The sequence below is a fragment of the Stegastes partitus genome, unplaced genomic scaffold (genome assembly GCF_000690725.1).
Source record: "Stegastes partitus isolate 25-593 unplaced genomic scaffold, Stegastes_partitus-1.0.2 Scaffold786, whole genome shotgun sequence".
NCBI lineage: Eukaryota > Metazoa > Chordata > Actinopteri > Pomacentridae > Stegastes > Stegastes partitus.
The window spans coordinates 41,353-66,309 of NW_007578517.1; the positions used below are offsets into that span (position 1 = coordinate 41,353).

Consider the following 24,957-nt stretch of genomic DNA (forward strand, 5'->3'; position numbering starts at 1 on the left):
TCTGCTAGCTGCTAGCTGTGTGTAAAACTGTCTGTTTCTACATTAAGTTCATAAACAACAGAGTAAATGAGAACACGTGAGCAGCAGGTTGACCTATGAAGGGTTTGGGAGCTGCTCGTTACTTTTAAAAAAGAATTAAAAGAATGATTAACTCGGTGATCATTTGTTTTATTATTGATGTAAATTTATTTAGGTTTATTTGACTCAGTTGAAGTAGTTCACGGAGATCAAATGCTTCACTAAGACAGCTGAGCTGACATCAGTAGTTTCAGGTTTTACTGCTGATTTAATTTGGCCTACTGTCTCAGCCTTATTAGCTCAGTTCAGATGTTTTACATTAATGATTAGTTATTGTTTCATTATTATTGTTGTTGCGTTTATTTGGCCTACCTTCCTCCACCTTTCTTCTCCTGAGCTGAAGAGACGAGAACGTTAACGGAACTAAGATCAAACTATTATTGACTCAGTTCAAATGTCTAGAATTATTGATGAATTGATGATTTGTTTAAAATATGTGCATTGATTGTGATTCTACCGGACCTTCTTTACTCAAGTTTTTATTTCAAAGATGAGTTTTTGCCAGAGTTGAAGTGAAGGTGCCGGGACAGCTGAGATCACACGTTTTCTTTATTATTATTTGTAGTAATGAATGAGGAGGACATGAGTGATGTTGTGAATAAACTGTGTGGCCCGTCTCTAAGCTTATTCACTGAACAAGCCCTCAAATGCACATTTTCACAACTAACTCAACACAAACACATCAGATTGGCTGTCAGGGGGATTTTTATATCAACACACATCTAGTGGGGATAACAAAGTCAATCCCGTAATCCCTCCACGTGTGGGTGGAAGCAGAACAAGCTTTCCCAGGTGTCACTGGGTTGAACAGGTGAACCGCTGATCCGTTCTGCTAGACGCAACCCTGATTTCCGTCTGTCTTTATATATTTGTGTCCCCTGCACTGTGATTAGTACGTAAACACATTAGATCCATTAATGAGTAATGTGCTGTGTGATTTAGCAGACGATAAACTGGTTGGCAGGAACAGCTCATTATCCGAAGCAGTGACCTTTTATCCTCCCTCATGAATGTAAATGGAAAAACACATCCGTCAAGGTGGTGCAGTGCGTTACAACAGGCTGCTCGTCGTAGCATCACAGTGATCACATGACAAAAGCTCTCTGTGATGAGGTGTTAACAGAAACTTCACTCCTGACGTGTTGCATCGGCCTCAGTGGACGTCTGCCTGTTCAGTGGTTACCTGAGGTTTCCAGTCCTGCATTATTGTGACACCTTTTATCCAAAGACTTCCACTGTCCGGTCAGCAACAGCACCGTGAATCAGTTTTCATGTCATATAAATAAAAAGTAAATGCAACAGCGTCAGTCTGATCAGATGAAGTCTACATTTACCAAAAGAGCCTTTTTTTCTCATCACTGACGGCAGAATCAGAACAAGACTCGCTCTGTTTTAGGCTGTTTACTCCTGAAGCTACTTTGACCTTTGACCCCAATCCCCCCCAAAAGCACAAACAGCCAATCACGTCGCTTGTTACTGATATTTATGATTAACGGACCGAACGGGAACAATTTAAACACAAACTGTTGGATTCCAGTCAGTCATCAGCCAAATAAGAATGACATCAATTATTCCACTGGAGAAAAAAAAAGGGGGGATTTCCAATTTCCATCCGATCCAGCCGGCCCCCTCTGCTGACCCGGACCCGTTAGTTGGAGCTTGGAATAGTGACAGTAACATCTCATTAGGAGGCCAGTGATCCTCAGCCGGGCCTAAAACACAAAAGAGCCGCTGAGTTTGGCTGCTTGCCTCCTTGCATGTTGGCTTATCAGCTGATTTGTGCCGGTTTTCATGTATTTGTATGTAAATGTGCCTACAGAGGGCAACTATCTGCCCCGCGCACGTCATCCAGTTCAACCACAGGCTCAGAGCTTCACGCCGGTTGTTTTCTGTCGGTTCAGGAAGCCTTCATTAAAATCTTCTGTGATCTTTGGATCGTTGGACTGAACTGCACCTGCTTCTCACGTTCTGACCGGTTATCCATCTGCAGGCTTCTGTCTCTGAGCCTGGCTTTACTTTCTGTCCATCTGCTGCACTGCTTTGTGTGAGCTAACGTAGCTGCCATTTGGTTCCCGTCTGCCTCATCGCCTTCTATGTGAGAGCTGTCTGGTCTTTATGGGCCATTTAAACATCTTTGCTGATGTCGCCTTACTTCTAACTTTTACATGATTTATCTTCCGCTTCTCTGATCCTAACACGTCTGTATTTGTTCATCCAAATAGACCTCTAACTAGCAATGTTTATATTACATATATATCATAAAAAATGAAACAGGAAGTCAATCCTCTTCCTCTTTAACATTTACAACTCTTAGTGATGCTTTTTTTATGCCTTTAGTAGTAGAAACGTTACAATATATGTGGATTTATGGTCAATTACAGCCGATGGGGATGTTTTCTTGGCTCTCTGAAACCCAGAATGAGTAGTCTACATAGGGCAAGGCCTTTTCTACACCTTTCTAGGACATTTGCTGTCATCGGCAGGCCACATGATCTCAAATGTAGGAGAACGCTGACCATTTGCCCTGGATAACGGCTCTTCTGCCATCCTTGTCATTGTGTTCATGGTTATGCAAATACCGTCACCTGGCGCGTCAACCACCTGTTGCATCTTGTGATGTGGTGTTGCTTCCCTCTGCTGGACATTTTGACTGCTTACAGTCAGCATGTCTGGCAGAACAGGGAGGTTTGCAGCTGTGTGCATGTTGTGAAGGCGTCTGTGCACCAACCAGCTCATGTGCTGCTCTCAGTCCAATGACATGTCATCAGTCACCACAATCGCTTTCATTCACATTGTCTGTACAAAACAAAGGTCAGCTGCCTCACTCGTACCTGCACAGGACGAGTGGGAAGGCAGCAAAACTAACAACCAACAGAAAAGCACACACATCAGTGGGGATTTAAAATACAGCGAATTGGCCACATCTTCTAAAAGTCCACGGCTGAGCCAAGAGCTGCTTGAGTCTGAGGTGTGCCGTTAAACCCTCCAGTATTTATGAGACGGTGGTGGAATCTCTGGCCACGTGCTGAAAACCGCTCATAAAGCAGTTTATTAAAGGCCACAGCTGCACTTTGGTTTCATCACCACCAGAGTCACCAGGATCCATCCTCCCAGCAGAGCTCCTCAGGAGTGATCTGGTCAGAGCTCAGCTCTCACATCTGATCAAGGTTTCAAACTGTATGGTTTAAAAGGTGAAACAGGATTCTGAAATCAGATTAGATCACATAGTCCAGTCTCGTTTTGGATCCGGACCGAACCTTCAGTGTGTGCTTTTGAAATTTTTTCAGACAAATTGAGATCTCTGTGATCCAGAACATCACGACTGTCCTGATCCCAGCAGAGAGAAGATTCAGGCGGACTCTCTGAAAAAAACAAGTATAAAAAACTTTTTTCTCAGTTGATTTATTAAACCAGTACAGATAAAGTAGACATCAAGCCCATCACAGATATATATATATATATATACATACATATATATCCTGGATGTGGATAAATGTGGATTTGGTCATCTTGACAAGTTTGGATCAGTTGTTCCGTCTGAATTTGCTTCGAAAACGCAGCACAAACGTACAATTCATTGTAGAAGAGAAGACATGGGGTTTGGGTCAGCCTAATCCAGATGAAACTAAACAACTTGATGTGTGGACTGAGAGTGCTCTGAGCTCTGTGGACATGTTTAACCTGCAGGTGGCGCTAAAGCAGAAGGAAATGAACTCGTACTTGTAGTCGGTGATATTTCAGTCTAAACCAAAGTGGTGAGAACTGGTGTTGCCATCCCCAGAGCCACACCATTACTGGGACTGGAAAGACCACATTCAGGGTTACGTTACCACAGCGCTGTATCTTGTATAACAACAACAAAAACAATTAAAGCCGCAAGCGGCGATGGACGGGTCCTCGCCCTACGCTTGTCGGCCTTCGCGCACGGCGGGACTGTGATCCGGCATGTCGAGTTTGGGGCAGATCGGAGAAAGTGTGGCCTAGTTACGAGCCACTTCCTGTTTAGTGGCGAGCCGCGGCGGCGTGCGTGTTGGCCGGGGTGGAAACGTGCTCTGGCTGAGACTCGGAGCACGCGTGTAAAATTTCAGGCCGATTGGAGCACAGTCTGGTATTGTGGTGTTTTATGGCGTTGTGGCCAAATTCAGGGGGGCGCCATTTCCACGCCGTCACACTTGTGCGGACCGTTTTACTAACGTGTAATCACCACCTCCTGTAGTTTGTGCTGGCCAACTGTAAGGTGTGTACGAACTTCCCTGTAGGAGGAGATAGATTCTGAAAATGGCCAAAAAATGGCCAAAAGTCAGCCAACTTCGCCAAAATTCTCAGCGTGTGTTTTCAAAATGGCGGACTTCCTGTTGGGTTTAGGACTTGGTGCTGATTGACTTTTTTGTGCGTCTTGACCTGCTACACATGCCCAGCGAATCTTGTAGCTGTGGCCTTCCGACAGTACTGTGATAAATGCCAAAAACACAGCAAAAATGGCCAAAATGGCCATTGATCGAAATTGCACGGGCCGCCATTTCCAAACTGGGCCTCATCTGGGGAAGGTTGTGATAACTTTTAATCACCACCTCCTGTAGTTTGTGCTCACAAAATGTCAGGTGTGTACGACAATAATAATAATTATTATTATCATTATTCTTATTATTTATTTTAAAATATCTTTAGACTTTTTAAAATATATTTTTATTTTCTTTCTATATATTTTTGTTTTTCATTTCTCTTTGCTGTTTGATCAGATCAAATGAAAAACGCATATCAAACACCAGCTCGGTCTGAAGAGGTTAATGCACGTTTACTGTCACACAATAAAAACTCTTTAGACATGAGGCTGGAGGGGAAAAAAAGTATTTTGGGAGCACCATGCAGGAAAAAAAGGACATTACAAATACACTGTTTATAAGAATTACATCTTGACACTTAGAGAGAAGCATCTTCCAAATCAAGCATCACTCTCCTGTCTGTCAGCATGAAGGCTGGGTCCCACCACCATCAGCGCTACGAGAACAGCTGATCCCATGATAACACACGGTCCGGTCATGGTGCTGATGAACCCAAACCGGCGTGCGCTGTCGTTGGCTCTGTGGCTCACTGCCTGCCGACAGACCTGACAGTCAGATCACAAAGTGACTCGTTCCCTCCTGTACAGCCAGACCAAGTGGACGCACATGAATGCAAACACACCATAGACTGTATAAAAGATGGACGTAGCAACCGGCCCTGAAACATGAAGCCCGCGTGCTGCTGGCTCCACAAAGCCCTGGCTCCCATAGACTGGAATTAGAAAAGAAGTGATCACAGATCACCAAATACTGCATTCCTACAGCTCAGGATTCTTTTCTTATTAGTTTTCATGGTCAGATCCAGAGATCAGGTGGCCAATCTGAAAATAAATCAATACTGAATTTTTAAAAAATCGTCAACATTTTGCGGCTCAAGGGGCGTGGCTGGCTTGATTGACAGTCGGCAGCGACCATACAGATGAAGCGAGCAGAAGGCGGTAAATGTGGGCGGGGCAGAGAGGGCCCGCCTCTCAATCCGTCTGACCAATCGCTGCTCCTATGGCTCCGCCCCCCTCAGACGATTTTTGCGTCACTGGCTCCAAAAATCCAAGATGTCAACCAGGAAGTAGCAAAACCCTGGCTTCATGTTCTCAGTGCAGAAACCAACGGGTGACGTCACGGCAGCTACGTCCATCTGTTATACAGGCTATGAAACACACACAGAGCCGTGCAACACCAGCACACACAACAGCACAGCCGTGCACGGTGACAGCTCCTCTCACACTCACAGTGAGGCCGCTGATGGCTGCTGGGTGCATGGCGTCACTGCCAGGCACCAGCTGGGTGTGGCCTTCACTGGCTTGTTCAACATACCACAGCTTAAATGCTGAACAGTCACAGGCTTCCACTCACACCAGCGCTGCCTGACTCACACAAGCCCTCTCAGCCGAGCTCCAGCATTCACCGGGTCCGCTTCTATCAAAGAAAGGTACTTGTAGTCTTTCTTTGTTGCTCTATTTCCATCGGTATTCTTTATTAACTTTCTGGTTTTACTGTGTTTTTCAAGTTTCCAGTAATCCTCCCTCTCTCGTCTTCTCTCCTTAACCTCTTTGTGGATGTGGACACACCAGTTTGCTGCCAATCCTGCGGGACGCCTGCAACTGCCTCATCTCCAGTGAAGCGTTTCTGCTCATCTGACGTCCAGTTTGCTCGACAGGGAAAGATGTCTGTGCCACTGTCAGTGCTGATGTGTCTGTGCCTGGTGCAGCTGTGCGTGGGAGACGAGGCTGCCGGGGAGGTCGTCACCACCGGGGAGGTCGTCACCACCAGTAAGTAGTGATGAGAAACCTAAGAAGGAAGAGCAGAGTTGTGGAGGCATACATGGAAGAAAGAGCAGATACCATGACCGACTGTACAAGACTGGATTTTATTAAGAAATAGGATTTGCAACTCTGGTAATGTGACTTAAAATATATATGGTTGTATTTTACTTTACAGCTGAGTCACAGATTGAGAATAAATTAAAATAATTAAATACTATGACAGAGTTGGCACGTTTTAAATAAAATGCAAACATCTAAAAACAATTCCAAAACTAGATGACAGCTCAGAGGAGTGACCAGAAGTCGGCTTCTGTCCATCAGATAGTATGATCCTATCTGAACGCACAGACAACAGGACACGACGGAAAACACCACGACTTGTGTACGATCAGAAGACTTTGGGTGTCACATTTGGTTCTAAACTCTGAAAGGGATTCAGCCTTACAGCTTTTGTTCGCTGGGAAACAAACTGCACCGTGAAAGCCTTGAGTTGTGTGAGCCGATGGCTAGACGAGCTGTTCATGTCCTGGGCGTGCAGACGGTGACGGCAGGTCTGGTTGGCTACACTGAGTCAGAACACTGGATCAGCCAGAAGTCCGATAAAGTCATGGTTTTCCCCTTACCATTTAGTCTGGCTTAGTGGCGTTTGGTTTGGAGCATTTAGGAATAAAAGAATAATCCATCAGGGCCAGAACCAGCATTCACTCTGTAATTAGCATGATGTAGCGTGCAGTCCACAGTGGGAAGGATTCAGTCACTTCATAACCACAGAGGCCTTTCCTCTCACACACACCTAACACAGCCCTGCTACATGCTTCAGTGACAGGCTTTTAAAGGGCAAGTCCACATTAAGTGAGAACTAGTACAGATGTGGGTTGAAGGTTCAGACATGTTCTCGTTCTGACCTCTGAAGCCGAGTGCAATGCTCGGTGTGGTTCTTTTTGTTTTGCATTTCATGGTTTTGTTGAGGTGTGATGCATTTTATTTCTGTGCACACCTGAGTGTGAATGGAGCACTGAGTGACTGCCTGGTGGCAACACAAACAGGCCTGTCAGCCTCCCAGGCTCCTGCAGCATTTAAGGTCCATGTGGAGTCAGTGAGTTACACCTGATTTGTTCTTGAGAGCAACCACAGCAAGCCTCACATGCTCACGACAGCGTGGACACGTCGGCGTTTACAAGTCGGGATGTTTACCGTGCTTCACGTCTTGTGGATCTTTGCTGGTTTGTGTGCCAACATTGTAAATTAGCACTAAATCTAAGGGACATCTCTTTAGTAGTTGTTCAAATATTTCACCCAAAACCACAAACATCTACAATCAGGTCAGTCCGGTTTGTCCTCTAAGGGTGACACAGATTTGTGTGCTGGTTTACTGGAATCCATCCAGTAGCTGTTGAGACATCTCTGCATGGACCAAAGCAGCATACCAGCCAGGCAAAGCAGCCACGACATCATCTGTTGGTATGTGGACTGCAGATTCTGAGTCTGGCATTTGGCTGTCACCATCTTGGTCTTTTGAAACTGGATGTGATGCAAGCAGTGGATCCGACTGAAGCCATAGCAGCTCTGCCTCCAGACGTCCCCACTGTGTCCTCTGGTCAGCTCCAATGGGACCATGATGGGACTGCATCTGGGATCATAAACACACTGAGAACATGTTTGCTGAGGAAACACATCGAGGCACAAGTGAGCTCGTTTTCTCATTTACTTGATTGCAGTTGGACTTCTTTCTGCAACCAGAGGTGTCGCCCCCAACTGGCTGTTAGAAAGAATTCAGGTTTCAGGCACATCCTTGGAGGCGATGAACATGGTTTAGATACAGCATATGGTTGATTAGCGTGGCGGTTGTCAACATATGTGACCCAGGTTTTTCCTCTGAGGGCCTCCAGTGTTTGCTGCCCTCCATCTGTAGCTGTTGAGATATTTCAGTTTGGACCGCAGCAGTGACTGGACCAGCCAGTAGCGTTCCTCCTAAATATGCTATGTGATGCTAAACACTGGTACTGTAGAACTCACACAAAACCGGCAACCCCCCCCAAACCAGCAACATTTTGATGGACCGGGCCACCCAAGGTCCAAGAGGTGGAACTGAACTATAAATCTTTACTTCTGTTTACGTGGGCCTGATGATCAGTGCTTGGTTTGGCAGAAAGGTTTAGATGGTTTGGCAGAGCAGGACCAGCTCAACCCAGAGTTTGGTGGTCTGAGTGATGTTCTGGACTGAAACAACAGTGGGTCCAATAGCACAATTACACAGTTCATTAATGAGAATCGCTGTGTTTATGGACGTGTGTCATGTTGTGGCAGAGACCATCAGAGACCATGCAGGCTGACAGTCAGTTATTTATGACCCGCCAACAGAACAGAACCGTGTGTGTGTGTTTAATGTCCTCACAGAGAAGGTGCCTCTCCTGGGTGGCTGGTCTGAAAAGAGTCCAGAGTCAGTTGATGTTCAGAACGCAGTCCAGCACGCCATGAGCGCGTTCAACGCCGAGCCGAACCGCAAGAGGACGTTCAAGCTGATGTCCATCACCAGCGCTCACGTCCAGGTTGGATCCATCGTGTCCACAGATCCTGTCGCCGCCCCAGAACCCAACCAAACCGCTCAGTCCAACAGTTCTGTCCTGTGTCTGCTCGTTTCTGTAGGTGACCAACATGATAAACTTCAAGATCGATGTCGTCCTGGGAAAAACCAAGTGTGTCAACTCGGAGGCCCGCGACCTGGAGAGCTGCAGTCAGGTCACAAAGGTCCGTTTGTTCTGTTTGTATGTTCAGTGAACTTCTATTCAACACAAGCATGATTAGCTCAGTCTGTTGCACTCAGCTTTCATGTCCTAGATTTGTTCATAAAGCAACACCTTGGTAGCTCATTTACCCAAAGCAGAGGATGTGAGGACAACAGCTTTCTCCTGCTGATCTGCTCGTTGCTGATGTTTGTCCTTCCACAGTATCTGAACTGCCGCTTCCTGGTGTCCTTCAACCTCCGCAACAGCAAACACGAGCTGCACAACGCCAAGTGCAGGAAGCCAGAGAAGGCCTAAGGTTCTACTGGGACTCAGTAGCTTTGGCATCTTCTTCACATTGATTTTTTAAATTCCATTTTCTTTTTCTGTTAATGTTTTCCAGTTGATTTAAGTCGGTGGCTGTAACGGACGTGTGGTTTGGTATGAAAATGAACAAATCAAACAAATAAAATTGATGGTTTGTGGTTGTTTTAAATCTTGATGTCTGATTAAAAAAACGTAGATTTTAAATATTTCCATATCGTTTGTTCAATGGCACAACTCATGGTCGTCATGCTGGAGCTTCTGTGGATGCTGGAGCTCAGGAGGAAGCTGCTCAGTACGTCAGCGCTCGCAGCTAAATAGGGAGGAACCATAAACAGGCTTGTAAAGAACACAATGAACCCTTACGAGCAAACATTTTAGGGCTAAGCTGCAAGAGGCAACTCCCTCAACCTGGAAAGTCTGAACATCTAAGACACAAAAAGCTCCGTGTGTGGATCTGTTTGTATGATTTATGAATCAGAAAGCACTGGTGTTGCACTATCACTGCATTTAGGTTATTTAAGTAACGTGTGAACATCACAAAAGCACACAGGCTTAATGTAGACTGAACAGAGTGCACTGGTTTACAGCCAGCTGGTCACATGTCCTGTTTCTGATGCCATGCACGCTGCAATAAGAACGTATTTCACTGCAGCGGTTGTAGAAAAGCTGTTCACGGCAACAGGTTGCTGCGTCTCCAGACAGGATTCTGTCCGTGTGCTCCTATCACACAGCCGCTCGTCTCTGTGGAGACGTCTCATCAGCCGGAGTGAGATTTAACGTACTGGCATGGAGATCAGATTTTCTCTGAGCCGAGGAGCAGCCAACCAACATCTCCTCCACAGAAAGCCGTGTCCCCGACATACACACTCTTTCCACTGACTCAAAGCCAAGCCGTTTGGCGGCCATCGCGTGGAAACTCTATCCTTCAGTAAAACTAACCAGAGGCCATATTCTCTCATGTAGTCATTCATCATGTCAGAGGAAAATCAGACTCACTGCTGGGTAATGTGAGGCTGGGCTGGCAGGCCGTGATGAAGCCTCGGCCACTGAACAGCGCTGCTCGCTGCACACGCCGTCATTATTCAGGGACCACAGCGTCTCCAGTTGTTTACAGACACACACCAGACTCTGGAGAGAAGAGGTGTAGAACTGGATATTATTATTATATTGTCCATTAAAGGTGCAACATGGTGGATTTCTAACGCTGAGAACCACATTTCAGTATTAAACTCTAAATGAGAACCAGGTTCCTTCAGAGCCTCTGTGGATGGACGTGTTGCTCACCTGCTGCTGAGCTGAAGGAACGTCAGCTTCGTAGAGGTTCCACGTCATGTTCACAGTCCGCAGGGAGTCTCGGTACCGCACTGAGAAATGAGCTCATCGGCGCTTTAACTGGGACCACCACACCACCAGGACTTACGACATGGACTGGACTCTGGGTTTCTCTGAGCTCTGGGGACCTGTGGTTAAATACTTTAACCCAGGGGGGTCAAATCCTGGTCCTGGAGGGCCACAGTCCTCCATGTTGTAGATGTGTCCCTCTTCCAACCCTAACACCTGAATCAAATGATCAGGATGGTTATCAGGCTTCTGCAGAGCTTGATGATGAGCTGATCATCTGAATCAGGTGTGCTGGAAGAAAGAAACATCTAAAACATGCAGGACTGTGGCCCTGGAGGACCAGGACTGGACCCCCCTGCTCTAACCTCTCAACATCCAGGTCGCCTCCTTTTCATCTCCCTGAAGCAGCTCTAGGTCGGCGGGACCAACCAGCTGAATGTTTGTGTTTATCTTTGTGCACCACCGTGACGGTGAATCACCAGAAAAATAAAATCAAATAAAAATAAAAAATTCAGTCTTTCAAAAAAATTCTCCCCCAACAGCCAGCGTGCTAATTTATTTTATTTTACTTTATTTGTTAAACAGAAACCTGTGAGGGAGGCTGATCAATGCAGACTGATGTGTTTTCATTGATCTGCCTGTACCACCGTAGTCTTGACGGTACCGTAGCTTTCCACGTCTAATCGCTGTACGAGCTGTACTCGAATGTTTCGCAGTGAATCCCGGGCCTTACAGAACCCGACCAACCCTTCCGGCAGACGCTTAACTCCTAAAGTGACAATGGAGACGAGTTTTAAACTTTTTTTTTCATTAAAAATTGATTGAAAGCCATAATTACTTAGATGAGAACCTTTCAGAATATCTTAACAGATAAACCCAGTGCAGGTATAATCAACACAAACAGAACCATTAGTACCAACAGTACTCCTCTATAAAAACACCACGGCTCAGAACTTTCCATCTCGGCTGCTCCAATAACTCGTCACTTGAGGGTTAATCCACTTAATTCTGCTTGTTGACGCCCTTTAACTTCATGACTGGGTTCTGAATCCAGGACACGTGTTCCTCCAGCATTCAGCCTCTCATACGTCTTCAGAGCACAGTGACCCGGTAACCCGCTTCGGTGGCAGAGAACCAGAACAGAGGCTTGGCTGCTGTGAATAAAGACAATTATGTGAAGCTGGATGGCTGTTAACCACGGGAACAATTAGAGCAGGGCAGGGCAGGGCAGGGCAGGGCAGGGCAGGGCAGGGCAGGTACTGGTTGGCCAGGAGGACACGGAGGACACGGAAAGTTTGAACAGTTGCCTGTAAACGTTGTGGGAAGTGAAAATGTCTCGACTGAAGGGAGGAACGAAGACATGTTGTCCTGGTGATAACACACGTCACGTCCTTACGGCATGAGAACATAAGAACAGGCACATACCAGTGAAGGAAACATCACCGATCATTGATAAGATCCCTCCGAGGCAGCGCCACCGTCAGGGCGGTGTCAGAACTGCACTGGCTGGTATTCCATATAATCCTGGCTCCCCAAAGAAATAAGGCCCCTGGTCACCATTTTGACAAAGTTCTAATTGAATTATTCAGCTTTTAATAATCAGTTTGTTTATGTAATTAGTTGTATTAATGTGTGAATGAGCCCAGAGGCACAGCTCGACCTCAGCAAACAAGGAGACGAAGCAGAAGTGCTCAAGCTGGTCCCATATTTATTCATGGTCACACTGACGTACAGTTATCGACAGCAGCCCTAACCTAACCTAAGCCTGACAGCAGTCATGTCCTGTACCTGTCCTAGAGTTTCAAAAACCAAAGCAAACATATACATAGTAGATAAAACCTGTGACTCCATCTGTTCCACTCAACACGTCATTTATCTGCAGCTCTATCAGTGGTCATGTGCTGCTTTGCAAATCCTTCACTTCTGTGTTTCACAACCTTTTATTTTTCTCTTGGTGAAAATGTCTGGATGTTGGACGACGTGTTGGTTTTATGTTCGACTCTCCAGAGTTCTCCAGAGTTCTCCAGAGTTCTCCAGAGTTCTCCAGAGCCCTCCAGAGCTCTCCAGAGTTCTCCAGAGTTCTCCAGAGTTCTCCAGAGTTCTCCAGAGTTCTCCAGAGTTCTCCAGAGCCGCTCTGTCATCGTTCAGGTCCTGAGGAGCTGCCGTCAGACGCTGGTCTCAACGTGAGGCGTCAGCTTACAGCTCAGCATGTGAGACAGCAGCCTGTGTTGGTGGTGGTACCTGAAACAAACACATGTACACAGATCAGACTTTAAACCTTGGCGCCACCACCTGGCCTGGGCGTGTCACTGCAGTGACTGTCTGTCACACTGGATGGACGTCAGAGCAGGAAGACGCAGAAGAGCTTCAACACATCTTCATGGTTCTAGAGCTCAGGTTTCTCTGAGGTGATAGATCAGTAAAGTTCATCACACTGCAGCACTGAGAAGCTCAGAAAACATGGAAGGAGAAAGAATAGACACTGACTTGCTGATGACTCTCTGAATCTCTCTGTTCTCCTCCTCTCGGAGCTTCAGTAGAACCTGCTCCAGGATGGGAAGCTCCAGGTTCAGATACTGAGCCACCTGAGCAGGAACGGAGCACAAAGAGCAGTAATCAGTCACAAACAAGAACAGCAACAACACCTGGAGTCTTGTCTACAGGTAAAGATCCTGTGATCGTTATCACAATCTGAGCAAAAGAAGCTCTGAAAGAACTTTTAATTGTTCTTATTTCTGCATTTAAAGGAGTGTTTAGAGGTCAAGGACAAAACTTTTAGATGAACAGGTCATTAAAATATGAACTAAAAGATGTCACCATGAAAACGTTGATTACTTACGTTAAATTAATTATTTATTTTAAAAATCACATCATGTTCAAACACACCAATGAGGCATGATCTATAAAAGCATTCATTCCTGCTCATGTTCAGGCTGAAGCAGGTCTGTCAGGAAAATCCATTAAAAAGAGCAAGAACATGATATAAATCTATTGATATCAGATGATGAATGATACAAAAATCCTTTAAACCCTTCAGTAAAAACCCTCTAAGAACACAGACAGGAGTGAAACTGGAGAAGCCCTAAGCCTAAGCCTAAGCCTAAACCTAAGCCTAAGCATAAGCCTAAGCCTAAGCCTCAGCCTCAGCCTAAGCCTAAGCCTAAGCCTAAGCCTGAGCCTGAGCCTGAGCCTAAGCCTAAGCCTAAGCCTAAGCCTGACTCAGAGGAGGACAAAGTCTGTATTATTTATTTATTTTAATTGGAAACCACTATTTAGAGGTGAAGCGTTCAGATGAAGGCTCCACGTTTACCGACTCCCTGAAAGAGGAAACGTGATGGAAGCAGGACCTCTGAATGCACCAGTCACTGAAAACCCTCGTCTGAAACACAGCAGCTGTTTGTTCTCAGTCACCACCTGCCGTGTCTTCATCAGTGGCCTCCAAGGCCAACATCAGAGCAAACGTGGATCCTTCTGACCTCAAAGAATTGATCTGACTTTAAACCAAACAGGTTAATTGCATGCAGGGACCTAATTGATCTATAACAGTGTGTCAGCGGTGCGTTCAGGTACAGAGGAACACACTCACATCGGTGCTGACTTCCTCTTCGTCCATGTCCATCAGGAAGATCTTCATGATGTCGTCGGACGGGCCCTGCAGGATTCGCTCCCATAGCGGCTGGTCTTTGTTGCTCAGCTTCCTCTTTTCTGGACAAAACAGGCACACCTCATTGATGTTTGCTTTCCTCACGTTCAGTGAATCCTTGGCTGTGCAGATGTCCTACCTCCACTCTGGTGAATGCAGTAGAGAGCAAACTCCTGGGGATCGTTCTCTATCTGGAGGATGAACACAGAGAATGAGGCCTTTATTTCCACTTCACACGACCTCACCGTCTGCACTGTGGGCCTGTTCTGATCCTTTACAAGAGGTGTGGACGCCAAACATAACCAATAATCCACACTACACACTCTTAAAGCAAATCTAAGCCACCGCGTTGCTTCATACAGGACGCACATTTTGCAGCTGGATGACTTCACAATGAGGATTTTATTATATTTGTAATGCAGTCGATGTTTGTGTCTATTCATCGCTGTCACCTGTTCTACAGTCTCCACCAAACTCACCTTGAACTTGTTCAGGAGCTGTGCAATGACTTGGTTTGTGGTCATCTTGCTGGAGATTCGGACTTTAGTTGGAGTACCGTGGGATGGAGTGAAAATCGAGGTCTGTAAAAGACAACGAGACGCTAAAGAGTGAAGAGCAAAGACGGACACGTGGCTGTAAGAGTGAAACTGACTTTATAGTTGTAGAAGTGGCCGTTGATAGAAAAGCGATGCTGTCTTTCTTTCTCTCGTTGTGCTGCCGACTTTCCTTTTCCTCTCCTCCTCTTAACCAGCGAGGCGTCGCTCATACAGCGGAACAGGTTGGACTCGGCCTCCATCTCCGGGTTCTTCTGCCTCACAGGACGCAGGGTGGTGGTCTCGTAAACAGCTGGATACACACAGACAGAAGCCTGATAACCAACATGTGGCGTGAGCAGCAACAGTGCACGAGATGCTTTAATGTCTGTGCAGTCAGAAGGACGAGTGAAGCTCCGGCCACGGTGAGAGTACGATCTGTAGCCACTGGTGGAACGGATCCACAACATGCTGCAGTGATAGTGCTGCTGGGAGAACATCCATCCACCATCTCTACACCTTAACCCTCACTAGGGTCGTGGGGGGGCGGAGCCTATCGCAGGGTGAGGGCAGGTTCACCTGGACAGGTAACCAGTCTGCTGTAAAAACAAAATGGAGATAATAAAGGGAACCAAAACCAACCTGGTGGAGGTTTGCTGACCGCTGTGTCCTGCGGTGTCTCCGCCATCTCATCTATCTGGTGAAGGTCCACGTACTCCCCCCATCGGGTCATCCCCCGGCTGGGAAAGACATCGATCATGTGAGAGTCATGTAGAGCTGAACCTGAAGGACTCTTCAGGGGAAACGTTCCCATTCATTGCTTATCGATAATAGTAATCCAAACCTCTTGTTTCCCAGCGGGCTGACTGGACTGGTGGGGTCAGGGGAGATGAGAGGAGCAAAGGGAAGCATCTGTTTGTCGTCCTGTATCTTCAGCCTGATGGGCCTGCGCACTCCCCAGGAGATATTCAGGAAGCCCTCCACCACCACCTCTCCATCTTCGCCCTGTTAGAGACACACCCACAGACACCTGTATGGTGTATAATTGCAGTCATAGATCCCATAATGATCACGCAGTAGGAACTGTGTCCACTAGGTGGCATTAAGTATTAACCATAGACTCTATAAAAGATGGACGTAGCAACCGGACCTGAAAAATGAAGCCAACCCAGAACTGTCAAAAACCTGCAGCATCACTACGTCCACTAGCTGCTGGCTCCACAAAGCCCTGGCTCCCATAGACTGGAACTGGAAAACAAGTGATCACAGATCACCAAATACTGCATTCCTACAGCTCAGGATTGTTTTCTTATTAGTTTTCATGGTCAGATCCAGAGATCAGGTGGCCAATCTGAGAATAAATCAATACTGAATTTTAAATAAATCATCAACATGTGGGGCAAGGGGCGTGGCTGGCTTGATTGACAGTCGGCAGCGACCATACAGATGAAGCCAGCAGAAGGCGGTAAATGTGGGCGGGGCAGAGAGGGCCCGCCTCTCAGTCCGTCTGACCAATCGCTGCTCCTATGGCTCCGCCCCCCTACCACGATTTTTGCATCACTGGCTCCAAAAATCCAAGATGTCAACCAGGAAGTAGCAAAACCCTGGCTTCATGTTCTCAGTGCAGAAACCAACGGGTGACGTCACGGCAGCTACGTCCATCTGCTATACAGTCTATGATATTAAATATGAGCTCCAGCTTCTTTAGAGGGGCTGCATACGACATTTAGAACCACTGGATGTTGCACAAGAGCATCTACGACCATCCAAACAGGCAGACGGGCCGCACCTTCCCAGTCCCGCCATGTTTCATTTGCAATGAAAAGGTTGTGCTCAGAAATGCAAATAAAAACCAAACCAGCCACAAGCATTAGCACACAGCAGCACTGTACAGGCTGCTGCTGTCAGCCTGAGGAGCATCACCACTCCTGTCTGCTCTGCTCTAGGCCGTCTGTTCCACCACGACACGCAGCACAAGGTGTTCACACGCGGTGGAACAGCAGAACTCAATCAGAACCTCAGAGTCAGCTGAAATGAAACCTGGTGCACACGAGGGCTTTCACCAACAGCTCCAGACGGCAGTTTGGCTTCTACAGTGAGGCGTGGAAGGTCACTCTCAGTGGCTTTATAAAGTTGGAGAGTCAGCAGTTTCAATAGGAGGGACTCACATGCACTGGGCCGGCTACCAAAACGTAGAACAGAGAAAGTCAGACTAGGATCAGCAAGAGGGAAGCAGTGGATTCTCTGCTGTGACTGGTGGCTGCAGTCAGGGCAGGCTGTTAGGGTGAAGGCTGCACACACAACTTCTGCATTATATGTATATATTCTATATATCTTCTCTGCTATATCTTCACATATCAAACACTTGATGGCTGCAGCATCGATGTTATCATGTTTAAAATCGCACATATAAAAGCTTTAAGACTCAAATTTAGTCTCCTGTAATGCTGCAAAGTCAGGACTAATCCAAAAACAATGACACCTGGGAGAAAACATGTGATTGTAAACGATCATTGAAATGTTCCTCATAAATGGTACCTGAGAGCAGCTCAGGTGCAGCTGAGTGTGGTCCTTCAAGAAGCAGTTGTAGGTGTTGAGCAGTGAGAGGAACTCTGCTCTGAAACCAACCAATAACAAAATACACGGTGTTGAAATGAGGACAACTTCAGGAGGAAAACCACCTCTTTACTCAGACTGAGACTGAGTTTCACCTTGATATGAAGTGCCTCACCTGGACAGCGTCCTCCCGTCTCCTGCCTGGATCACTGGGAGCAGAGCTGCTTCATTCATCTCTGGTCAGCTGCTGCAGAGAGACGACAGAACAAACATCTTGTGTGAGTACGCATGGCTGCAGCATGACAGCAGATATGATGTGAATCCAGGGACGGACGCTGGAGGCTGCAGACTTGTTGAATCCAGAGCGCACGTCGCCGTCGCTGCTCCAGCTCACCGGCATTTTGTCAACTTCAAACCAGAGTGGCTCTAAAATAAATGAACGACACGGCCGACGCGGTGCCACTCCTTCCACAAACAACCAGATGGTTGGAGTCTCACCTCCTCTCGCATGGCAAAGCAGAGCTCTCGTCTCTCTTCTGTTTCTTTGTCTCCGTGTCTTTCTTCTTTGTGTGCTTTAAATATCTCTTTCCAGCCTTTCTGTCGCTCCCTCCCTCTGAAGTGTGCGTTATATTTATCCCTCTCTGTAGCCAGGCCTTCACTCTTACACTTTCTTTTTTTGTGCTCGTCTCTAAGAGATGTAATAACAGTGCTCCACCCAGTAACCAGTGATGACAGCGTAGAGCCCAGCCTTGTTTATCCTTCGGTCAGGGACGCTGAAGGCTGCCACTGTGAACGAGGCCTTTGGACTATCCAGCACCGCTTCTCTCCTTTTCTTCTGTTTCCACCGAATCATCACAAACGTCCTCTTTGCTCAGCTTCTCTGCCTCAGCCTGTTTAGAAGTATCTCAGGTATTCAGCAGCTGTCCTCCCCTTTCTGACTGACAGCAGGACCAACCAACAGCACAAAGGTGCATTACGCAACTTTAACAAGTGTTCATAGAAAAAAAATAGGATTTTGTCTTCTTTGTCCATGTTTTGACACGAACTTTGGGTGAATGTTTCATCACAAAACGCTCCATCGTGACACATGATTGGTCACATGTGAAGGAAGTCGTGCACGTTGCAGGTCAGGTGATTACAGAACACGTCATAAACGTACAGAGAAGTACAACATACGTGTTGTGCAATCAGTGCAAACTACAACCTCAGATTCATGTGAACATGAACCCTGTCAGTGTGCGTTTATAACGAGTAGAGAACACAGAAGGAGGGACGAGTTAAACAGTGAATCTGTAACAAGCTGCTATAGGACAAGAACCAGCAGCTCTATTTCCTCCTCAGCTCAGGAAGAGGAACACAGGATTCCTATTATTCTTTCCTGACTGTATATATATATATATATATATATAGAGCCACTTTAATCCGCCTTCTTTTTTTAGCTCCCAACAAGGATCTGAGAGCACCTGACCAGGTATATATATATATATATATAGAGTCACTTTAATCCGCCTTCTTTTTTTAGCTCCCAACAAGGATCTGAGAGCACCTGACCAGGTGAATGACACATCGCTGCAGCGTTCAACCGCCAGCTGCTGCGTCAGAGTTGCTGGCTTTCTGAATCCTGGTCGAGCGCCTGCCGGGTGTTTGTGTCTGAACACGTAGCGCTTTGGTGGAGACGCCTGCACAATGATGTTTAACGAGGCTTTTAAAAGCTACAGGAGCACAATGAGGTTGTTCTCTGTCTTGTCTTAGAACACTATGTTCATGAAGTCCACAGCTTCACCACCGTGTCTCTCTGACTGGAGCTGCTTCGTGCACGTCGCTGTGTGATGTTCAAGCCTCAGCATGTCGGCGTTCAGGTGCCCTGCAGCTACTTCATCAGACCCGTGTGTGTTTAAATCACAGGCATGACAAAAGGCAAACCAAAGTCAACAAAAAGGAGAAGTGCTGCTCAGTGGACAGTCTGCAAAGTCAACACTGTGCTCATGAGTCAACAGGGACCTGGTGTTTCTCTGTTGAAGTACGATGGCTGATGCTACGTCGATGGAAAGCTCCTCCAGGTGTGTTTAAAGACAGAAAAGCGCTCAGCTTTGAATTATTTGTGCTTGTTATGGTTTTCTATTTAAAAAGACATCAGCTTACTCATTTTCCAGTGACTCTACTCCTCCCTCAACACAGAAAACTCCAAAAACTATGACTGCTCAGCTTTTCCTTCCACTTAACTACCAGATAGGAGGTGTTTCCTTTAAACTGAAGGTCCTCTCAGTGTTTGTTAGCTTCAAGTTTCCACATCACACTTATATAAAGTAATTAGACCAGAACTGGCCTCCAGCGGTTTGACGTCACAAATCCTGAGGACACGCCTTCAGCAGCATTGAGTTTAACATCAAACCCTGCACATACATCTTCAAAGCTCAAACAGCCGAGGGATGATGAAGGGACTTTCAGCACCATCAGCACACAGAAGAACCGCTACAACAATAAAGACTACATCCCTGCTGCAGCCCCTTTGCAGACTATTCTTACAACCATGTGTCACTTCCTCCTGCTCCGGGAGCCACAGCCAGCTGCTCCACTTGCTCCTGGACGGGTTCTGGTACTCTTATCTGGAGCTGCGCGTATACAAACAGAACAAGCTTGTTTTATTGTCAGCTGTGATCCTGATAAAGCCTCAGCGGGCAGGAAGCGAGCCGCGGGTCATGTCGAGGCAGCAGCTCCTCCCGTCCTGCCTCCTGTTCGCTCCACCTTTCTGCTCTACTTTCTGTCTTTTCCTTCGTTGTGCTGACCTGATGAAGTGCCTCTCGCTCTTTCTCTGGCGTAGATGCCACCTCGGTATGTATTTTAGTTTGGTGCCCCCTGCTGACACTCCAGCCTTCTGGGCCTTTCTCTTGTTTTTGAAGCTCAGTGTCACTTGAATAAGAAGCATGTGTTGCACATTGTGACAGTAAATCACTACCATGAACAAGCTCACACCACTTAGTGTCTGTGTCACCGTATTCATAATAATCTGGTTTGTGGGTTTAATATCTACCTCCTGTAGGTAAGGAAAGGCATTGCTTCACACCTGTTTTGCTTTACCTGATATAAAGAATCCTCATCCTGCCTTCCTGAGTGTCTCGGTGTGAAGCCACACTGCTCTCATCATACTGCGTACCACAAATCAGCCATTTCATTTGATCAGAGGAGGCACTGTTTGGTTCTTCTACAACAAGCTGCAACAACGCATAAAGATGAGCTCCTACCTGGCCAGTGCGTCTTTCAGTCTTCTAACAGATGAAGTCCATGTTTGACAGCTTGTGTGTGTGTTTGAGTTCAGAGGTCCAGAGTACAGTGTGTTTGGTGGGAGGTGCAGCACGCCGCAGCTGCTGGTTAATTATTGCAGAACACGTTGAGACAGTGTGGAGAGGGAGTGGCTGACCGACACCAGATATGACTCCACTGTAGAGCGCCTCTGTGCCTGGATAGAGAGAGAAGGCTACACATTACAGGGAACTGCCAAGTTGCCTTTGGCCAGTTTCTAAGGTATGGAAAAGCTCCCAACAATGACGGGACTGTAGACGAGGATGACGGGGGATTGTGCTGATGTTCAGCAGGTCCTAATTAAATAATGAAATACAGCCACTGGACTGAAACAATATCCAGAAACATTTTTCATGAATAAAGGTTGTGTGATGTTTTTAGTAAGACCAGGGCCTCGTGGGACTGTCAGCCATGCCGACGTGTTCACGCCCTCTCAGGACAAAACAGCTGCTTGGTTCAACTTCTTCTGCTTCCAGTCAGAGCCAGAGACGTCGTGTAACGCTTCACAATCAAAGAATTTACAAAATGATGTGGTTCACGTCCTGTAAACACTTTGGGCAGAACGTCTGGTGGAGCCGTTAGCTGTCAGCTTTCACATCAACAGATGCTCCACAGCATCCAACTTCTGAAAAGTCTTCTCCCTTTTAGGAAAAAAAAAGTCTTTTAAACATGTTTTTGTGGCTGCATTGAAGCTCCAGTTGTGATCCCAACAGCAGAGGGAGCCAAAGCACCAGAATCAAACAGAACCACTGAGTCAGAGGTTCCTGGCAGAGAAGTGGCGGTTTGAGACCAGCATGGTCTTCATCTCACCTTTGGTCTGCTGCTGTTTCTCTGATGTGAGTGAGATACTTTGTGGTGTGTCGCCTTCATGACACAGTAAAGATGACTGTAAAAGGGGAACGCTGACTCATTACCATGTCTGCAGCACCACCTAGTGGTGTGAATGGCCAACATCACGTGCTGCAGCTCATCTGTTTGTTACCTGATCTGAAGGAGATGGGTGTCAAACGGGTGCAAAGTATTTGATGAGAAGTCCCCTAAAAATCCTTTATGTGGACCTGCTTTGGTTGTTCAAACTGCTAAAACGGAGCATAACAGGATTTATAGCAGCAACACAACCGATGCCATTGCTGCAATCTCAGGCATGCGCTGTAGCGCTGAACCTGCCCATAGCATGCACTAAATCAACAGGTACAGCTGCTAAAGCTCAAAAACAGGCCCAGAGGCGAACCGAGCCGGAGCACGACAATAGTTGAGTCCATCCCAAGCAGAATGGACGAGCAGCAAATGAAGTGAAATGCCATTCCTTTCCTAAAATAACACAGGACATAGAGGCTGGCGGGCGACAGGTGGACACACAAAGGCTGCCTCCTGGACCACCGTGTGGCACTATGTTACATGTTAGGCTGTGTGATGAGCACCCAGGTCTGAGTTTGACCTGCTGACATGTACTCATAATGTTTATCTGCACATTGGACCATGACTGGCAATAAGAAGATACACAAACACATACACACTGTACACGCATGTATGTGTATATATATATATATATATATGTGTGTGTGTGTGTGTGTGTGTATATATCTATATATGTATATATATACATACATGTACAATATTTGATCTTATTCTGACGCTGAACGTTCTCTGACAGCTCTGTTCCTTGTCTGTCTGTCTTGCTGTAACACACTTTGTGCAGAGCAGCAGCCTGGATTTGGTTCCACATGAACTCAGATGTCAGTTTGTAGAAATAAAGCACGCTGATGAAAAGTGGATTCCTGTTGTTGACAAAACAAATGAGACGAAGCTACTTCTTTTTCGTTTCTATGTTTTTATGTGAATTTTCCATAAAACCATAGAAGTAAATGTGGCCTTTGTGCAGCTCGTGTGATTAATGGGCAGCAGGCTGTTGTTGACCACTCGGCCGTGGACAGCCTCCTGCACTCTGGAGCCGGTGGAGCTTAGAGCAGAGCTGCAGGATCTGAGTGGCTGTGCATGAGGACAGCGAGCAGCTGCCACCGTCCGTCACAGCTGAAGCACACACACAGGCAGTGACGGAGCTGTTGGTGTCGAGCTCAGAGCTCATGGCCGTCCCTGGTTAAGTCACGCAGACGCAAACAGGGCAGAGACACAAGGAGTGAAGCGACGACAACATCTCCTCACCTGACATGGGGATCTAAGCGCCAACTTTTCCTGTTCCTGTCCAAAAGGTTTGCTCAGATGGATCGTTGTAGAGCCAGGATGACGGTGCTGTTAGTCTCTCTGCTGGTTTTGGCCACCTCGAGTTACGGCGTACAGAGAGGTAAGCTTCCATGTGACTGGTCTTTAAACTGTCTTTTTAGGCCAGTTACCACATCCAGTCAGTTCTACTGAGCTGCTGCTACATTTATGTGAATGTGTACGTAGAGTTTTAGTGTGAATGTTGTGTTATGAATAGCAAGTTGTGATAATGACCCTAAAATCTGAACAAACGAGAACAACAGGATGAAGATGTGAGAGCAGCCTGTTCCATCCTCTGAATGGTCGCACATGAGTCCATAGAGCCAGCAGCAGGTCAAACATCTGCATCATTCAATCAGAAAACACACAGCATCCCTCTGTTCAGTAACTTTACATCCCATCTTTCCTAAAGAGGACACAGCTTCAGTTTTCTCCACCTACGTAGCACAGATCACCTGTTTCCGCCCTACACCTCGCAGGGAAACGGAGAAGGTGTTTATAGGCCAGCGTAGTGTAAATCTGACTAAGTCCATATCCTTCCTACACTTTGGTGTAACCTCTGAGCAGAGTGGGTCGGGGTGGATGGAGACTATCCCCTCTAAGTCAGACCTCAGTCCCTCCACCACAGCAGACAGAGTCCTGTTGTCGAACCAATAAAGGCCTTCCAAGGACTTCAGGACATGTGAGATGGGTAAACGTCTCAAATGCTTGCACTACTTCACAGCCACATACATGACATAGACCTGGGTGTTTAATAGGTTCAGATGTACAGCTATGCAGGCTGCTGATTGGCTCAGGGAAACAGGTGGGGCAGATGCTGTCACACTCTGCTTTGGGGGATACCAGGTGAGCTGCAGTGGGCTGATGTGGTCCAGGGCTGGGCTCGCCGAGGAACCTGGTCCTTGCACAATGTGTTGGTGATTAGAGGGCTGGAATGAATGCAGATGGTGGTTCTCGTTTGTACTGGCGTTAGGGTTAGGGTTGCAATAAGAAGAAGGACACACATGGACAACATGGCTGGTACCGGTCGGTTAGTGAAAGAAAACCCACAACGGTCACAGAAACAACTGGAATCTGACAAAAGTAATAATAAATACAAATTCTATGAAACCAGACGTTGCTTTTGAGCCGCGGTTCAACAGAATTATTGACCCGTGACTCTTTCATGCTTTCAATACTGTTGATCCAAAATAGACGTGTTTCATGTTAAGCTGTCGGCCCAACAGGGTCGGGCTCCGGTCTCATGAGACTGAACCGGCCCGCTCTGGGTCAAATTGTCCAACTGCTTCTTTAGATGTACAAGATTTCTTTTTGACAGCTGTTCAAACAAAGCGACCGAACTTGAGCAAGGTTCGTATTTGTCCACCGCAGTTCTCCGAGCTGTGACTGCAAATGAACATTGAGCAACTGTGGACTGACGAGTGCAGTCAAAGTGTGCTATTGTCTTCTAGCTGCTGCTTCAGTTGTGGTTTGGAGGCGTGGATCCGACAGAGCTCAGATGGATGACAAAAACATTCACTTCATGTGTTCTGAGCTCGCTTTGATTTTCCCAATTTTATTTAATTTGACATGACAGCGAGTGAACAGAAAAAAAGCACGTTAATCATTATTAATGATCTTTGCTTGACGGCCTTTCTAAGCAGCAGCCGTGTTGTTAACGTGTCGCGCTGGAAGCTTTAGTTCAGCTGCATGTGAGCGTTTACCGATGTGTGGACGGAGCAGCGTTCACAGCAGGACGCGTGATGAGTCAGCAGGACTGCACGCTGTGGATAAACAACGACCACCGCGTGTTACAGGCGTGTTCAATGCCACACAGCATGTCTGGACCGAGCCGGACACACAACACACACATCTGATCCCCACACGGGCCTCCACAACAATTCTGTGTTCCGTCTCATCTGACCACAAGGA

General features: G+C 46.7%; 3 protein-coding genes across 5 annotated transcripts in view; 2 read left to right on the forward strand and 1 right to left on the reverse strand.

The window, feature by feature from the left end:
- The first annotated feature begins 5,959 nt into the window (after positions 1-5,959).
- Positions 5,960-9,622, forward strand: si:busm1-57f23.1 (cystatin-2). Its single transcript, XM_008292113.1, has 5 exons — positions 5,960-6,069; positions 6,298-6,409; positions 8,801-8,952; positions 9,050-9,151; positions 9,352-9,622. The coding sequence occupies exons 1-5, from the start codon at positions 5,965-5,967 to the stop codon at positions 9,442-9,444; spliced, it is 564 nt and encodes a 187-aa protein (XP_008290335.1). The 5' UTR covers positions 5,960-5,964; the 3' UTR covers positions 9,445-9,622.
- Positions 9,623-12,485: 2,863 nt separating this feature from the next.
- rassf6 (Ras association domain family member 6) lies at positions 12,486-20,856 on the reverse strand. Of its 3 annotated transcripts, XM_008292116.1 has the most exons (12): positions 18,025-18,513; positions 17,702-17,773; positions 17,509-17,587; positions 15,815-15,975; positions 15,613-15,710; positions 15,090-15,283; positions 14,917-15,018; positions 14,577-14,628; positions 14,381-14,499; positions 13,282-13,379; positions 12,926-13,035; positions 12,486-12,845 (listed from the first exon to the last, which is right to left on the reverse strand). In XM_008292116.1, the coding sequence occupies exons 2-11, from the start codon at positions 17,758-17,760 to the stop codon at positions 12,960-12,962; spliced, it is 1,038 nt and encodes a 345-aa protein (XP_008290338.1). In that variant the 5' UTR covers positions 17,761-17,773; positions 18,025-18,513; the 3' UTR covers positions 12,486-12,845; positions 12,926-12,959. The 3 variants fall into 3 exon arrangements, with proteins under 3 accessions (XP_008290338.1, XP_008290337.1, XP_008290336.1); XM_008292115.1 differs by lacking the exon at positions 18,025-18,513 and adding an exon at positions 20,769-20,856 and having other exon boundaries at positions 12,486-13,035; XM_008292114.1 differs by having other exon boundaries at positions 12,486-13,035; positions 18,025-18,511.
- A 2,034-nt stretch (positions 20,857-22,890) lies between these two features.
- Positions 22,891-24,957, forward strand: part of musk (muscle, skeletal, receptor tyrosine kinase) — a 28,834-nt gene continuing 26,767 nt past the window's right edge. Inside the window, exon 1 of the mRNA XM_008292117.1 lies at positions 22,891-23,128. Coding sequence (XP_008290339.1) covers positions 23,047-23,128 — 82 coding nt within the window. The 5' untranslated portion in view covers positions 22,891-23,046. The remainder of the gene's footprint in view (positions 23,129-24,957) is intronic.